Source organism: Mandrillus leucophaeus, unplaced genomic scaffold (assembly GCF_000951045.1).
Source record: "Mandrillus leucophaeus isolate KB7577 unplaced genomic scaffold, Mleu.le_1.0 Scaffold59, whole genome shotgun sequence".
Classification (NCBI taxonomy): domain Eukaryota; kingdom Metazoa; phylum Chordata; class Mammalia; order Primates; family Cercopithecidae; genus Mandrillus; species Mandrillus leucophaeus.
The window spans coordinates 4917167-4920826 of record NW_012106363.1 but is presented as its reverse complement, the minus strand read 5'-3'; the positions used below and the strand labels follow the sequence as shown (position 1 = coordinate 4920826).

The window sequence follows — 3660 nt, the reverse complement described above, 5'->3', positions numbered from 1 at the left end:
AAAAAAAAAAAAAAAAAAAAGGGATCAGGGGTCCCCCTCATCTGAAAGGACTGAGTCACACAATTCCCTCCTTTATTCCTCCTGCCCTGGCCCTTCCTGATTCAGTTTCTTGGTTCACATTCCACAATAATAGTCAACTCATACAAAAGCACTGACTGTGACTCTGGCACTTTATAAGCCCTTGAATCCATAAAATATAATTTCATCCTCACAACATCCTATGAGGTAGGTTCTAGTTATATCCCCATTTTGTGAGTGGAGAAACCAAGGTGCAGAGATTACCTTATTATTATCTTATTATCTGCCACTCCGTATAGGTAACAGATCCAGGATTTACCCCAGGCCATCTGGGCTCAGATCTATGTTCTTAACATGTACGTGATACAGGCCAGGCGCAGTAGCTCACGCCTGTAATCCCAGCACTTTCGGAGGCCCAGGCAGATGGATCACAAGGTCAGGAGTTCAACACCAGCATGGCCAAGATGATGAAACCCCATCTCTACTAAAAATACAAAATTAGGCCGGGCGCGGTGGCTCAAGCCTGTAATCCCAGCACTTTGGGAGGCCGAGACGGGCGGATCACGAGGTCAGGAGATCGAGACCATCCTGGCTAACACGGTGAAACCCCGTCTCTACTAAAAATACAAGAAAATTAGCCGGGCGAGGTGGCTGGCGCCTGTAGTCCCAGCTACTCGGGAGGCTGAGGCAGGAGAATAGCGTGAACCCAGGGGGCGGAGCTTGCAGTGAGCCGAGATCACGCTACTGCACTCCAGCCTGGGGCATAGAGCAAGACTCCGTCTCAAAATAAATAAATAAATAAATAAATAAAAATAAAAATACAAAATTAGCAGGGCATGGTGGCAGGTGCCTGTAATCCCAGCTGCTTAAGAGGCTAAGGCAGAGAATAGATTGAACACAAGAGGCGGAGGTTGCAGTGAGCCAAGATCGAGCCACTGCACCCCAGCCTGGGTGACAGAGTGAGACTCTATCTCAAAAAAAAAAAGAAAGAAAGAAACATCTACATGATACTGTTCTCTTCTTGTACGTGTTCTGACATCTGTGCCTCAAATTGACAAATTACATATGCCAAATTTACGTGGGCATATGGTTTGTCCTTGCACCTGAGAAAGCCCAACTCTACTCAAATAAGTTATTTCTTGGTCCTGAAAACACAGTCTGAGCCCCCTGCTATATTCGCTGGTCATATTCTCTGCTTTTCCACACAGTACTCATGATGATTTGCAACATGCCTATATGGTTCTTGGTTTATTTCCTCCTTGGGTCTGTGTGCTTCATGAAGGCAGGAGGCATTTGTGGACCAATGTTCACATACATCCCTTGTGCCTGGTACAGAGGAGGCCCTCTCTAAAATTTGATTGAAAGCATGCATAATGGCCAGGCATTGTGGCTCACGCCTGTAATCCCAGCACTTTGGGAGGCCGAGGCGGGTGGATCACTTGAGGACAGGAGTTCAAGACCAGCCTGGCCAACATGGCAAAACCCCATCTCTACTAAAAATACAAAAAATTAGTTGGGTGTGGCGGTAGGTGCCTGTAATCCCAGGCTGAGGCAGGAGAATTGCTTGATCCTGAGAGGCAGAGGTTGCAGTGAGTCAAGACTGCACCACTGCACTCCAGCCTAGGCGACAGAGTGAGACTCTGACTCAAAAAAAAGCCCAGGCACGGGATTACATGCCTTCAATCCCAGCACTTTGGGAGGCTCAGGCGGAGAGATCATCTGAGGTCAGGAGTTTGAGATCAGCCTGGCCCACATAGTGAAACCCCATCTCTACTAAAAATACAAAAATTAGCCAGGCGTGTTGCCGGGCACCTGTAATCCCAGCTACTCGGGAAGCTGAGGCAGGGAAAATTGCTTGAACCCAGGAGGGAGAGGTTGCAGTGAGCCGAGATTGTGCCACCACACTCCGGCCTGGGTGACAGAGCGAGATTCCATCTCAAAAAAAAAAAAAAAAAAAAAAAAAAAAAAAAAAAAAAAGAGTGCATTCATAAGCCTGGGTAACATGGCGAAACCTCATCTCTACAAAAAATTCAAAAAGTAGCTGAACATGTTGGTTCGCGCCTGTGGCCCTAGTTGCTTGGGAGGCTGAGGTGGGAGGATACTTGAGCCTGGCAGGCAGAGGCTGCAGTGAGCTGCGTTCACGCCACTGCACTCCAGTCTGGGCGACAGAGCAAGAGTCTGTCTCAAAAAAAATAAAAAAGAAAAAAAGAAAAGAAAGAAGCAAACATGCATAAATGAATAAAGCATTCGCTGGGAAGTGAGACTCATCTTCGGACAATTAACCACCAGGAAGTCCCTCCAGAGATCTAACCATAGTCTCTCCCACTGTAACAGTGGCACACAATAAATCCTCTCTGGCTCAGTGCTCACTTTGCACTCACATTGCCGGCAGGTATTTCCCTGGAGCTTCCTACCTCTTAGACTGGATTCCTTCCCTTTCTCACCTCCCACTTGAAACAAATCCAGAACCTGTCTTCCGAGCCCCTCCTCTTCCCCATCCCTTCCCTCTCACCACTCCTACCTGGAGTGACCCTCTTTCTTCTCTCCTAGTCCCACTGCCAGGAACAGGGACAGCAGCAGCAGAGCGAAGGTCTTCAGGGCCACCATCTTCCAAGGTTATTTCCTGAGCTAAGACAGAAAACAGCCAGGACGTGCTGAGACAGCAACCAGTAGGGGCTCTGAAAGCTGGGGAGGGGCAAAGCCTTGAGGTTTGGACCTTTTCTTTTCCTCTTTCTTTTCTTTTGAGATGGAGTCTTGCTCTGCTGTCCAGGCAGGAGTGCAGTGACACAATCGTGGCTCACTGCAGCCTCAACCTCCTGGGCTCAGGCAAAACTCTCACTTCACCCTCCCAAGTACCTAGGACCACAGGCATGTACCACCATGGCCAGCTAATTTTTAAAATTTTGTATAGAGATCGAGTTTCCCTCCATTGCCCAGGCTGGTCTTGAACTCCTGTGCTCAAATGATCCTCCTCCCTCGGCTCCCAAGGTATTGGGATTACAGGCATGAGGCACCACACCTGGCTATCTTCTCACGTCTCATATAGAGGAAGAGAAAAGTAAGATGCCAGGGCTGCTGGGCATCTCAGGGTTGCCATGATCCACCCACTCTCAGGTCATCTCATCCATCCCTGTCTCCACTTCTCTTACCAGACTTCCTTTCCAGCTCTTCCAGAAGAAGGACAGATAGGGGTCTCCTTTCCCTGCCTTCTGGACCTTCTGAGCCTGCTGAAGAAATCAGGCCCCAGCTCCTTTATATTAGGCATAGACCTGCTGATTAGCCTAAAAGCATCTTATCTCAAGAAATTAAGCCCACAGCTCCTGCCACATTAAGTCCATTTTACACATAATAGAGTTGCCCTTTCCACCTGAACTGTGCTAATTGGTGATTAACATTTGGCTATCTCCAGCTGTTGTCTGGGGCCTGCCTGTAGGTAGGCCTAAGTACCTAAGTACCCTAAGTACCCCCTTTTTTCTTCCTCCTCCTCTCTTCTGGGCAAAGGGCCCACTACTCTTCTTCTATGCCCTACTTCCTTTACAGTTGCCCTCAGTTAGAAAGGGTACTTGTAGGCCAGGCGCGATGAATCACGCCTGTAATCCCAGCACTTGGGAGGCTGAGACGGGTGGATCACCTGAGGTCAGG

At 48.5% G+C, this 3660-nt stretch overlaps 1 protein-coding gene across 1 annotated transcript in view; it reads right to left on the bottom strand.

The window, feature by feature from the left end:
• GIP (gastric inhibitory polypeptide) overlaps window positions 1-3247 on the bottom strand; it is a 29652-nt gene extending 26405 nt beyond the window's left edge. Inside the window, exons 1-2 of the mRNA XM_011999381.1 lie at window positions 3168-3247; window positions 2540-2646 (exon numbers count right to left, since the gene is read on the bottom strand). Coding sequence (XP_011854771.1) covers window positions 2540-2625 — 86 coding nt within the window. The 5' untranslated portion in view covers window positions 2626-2646; window positions 3168-3247. The remainder of the gene's footprint in view (window positions 1-2539; window positions 2647-3167) is intronic.
• Between the last annotated feature and the right edge of the window lie 413 nt (window positions 3248-3660).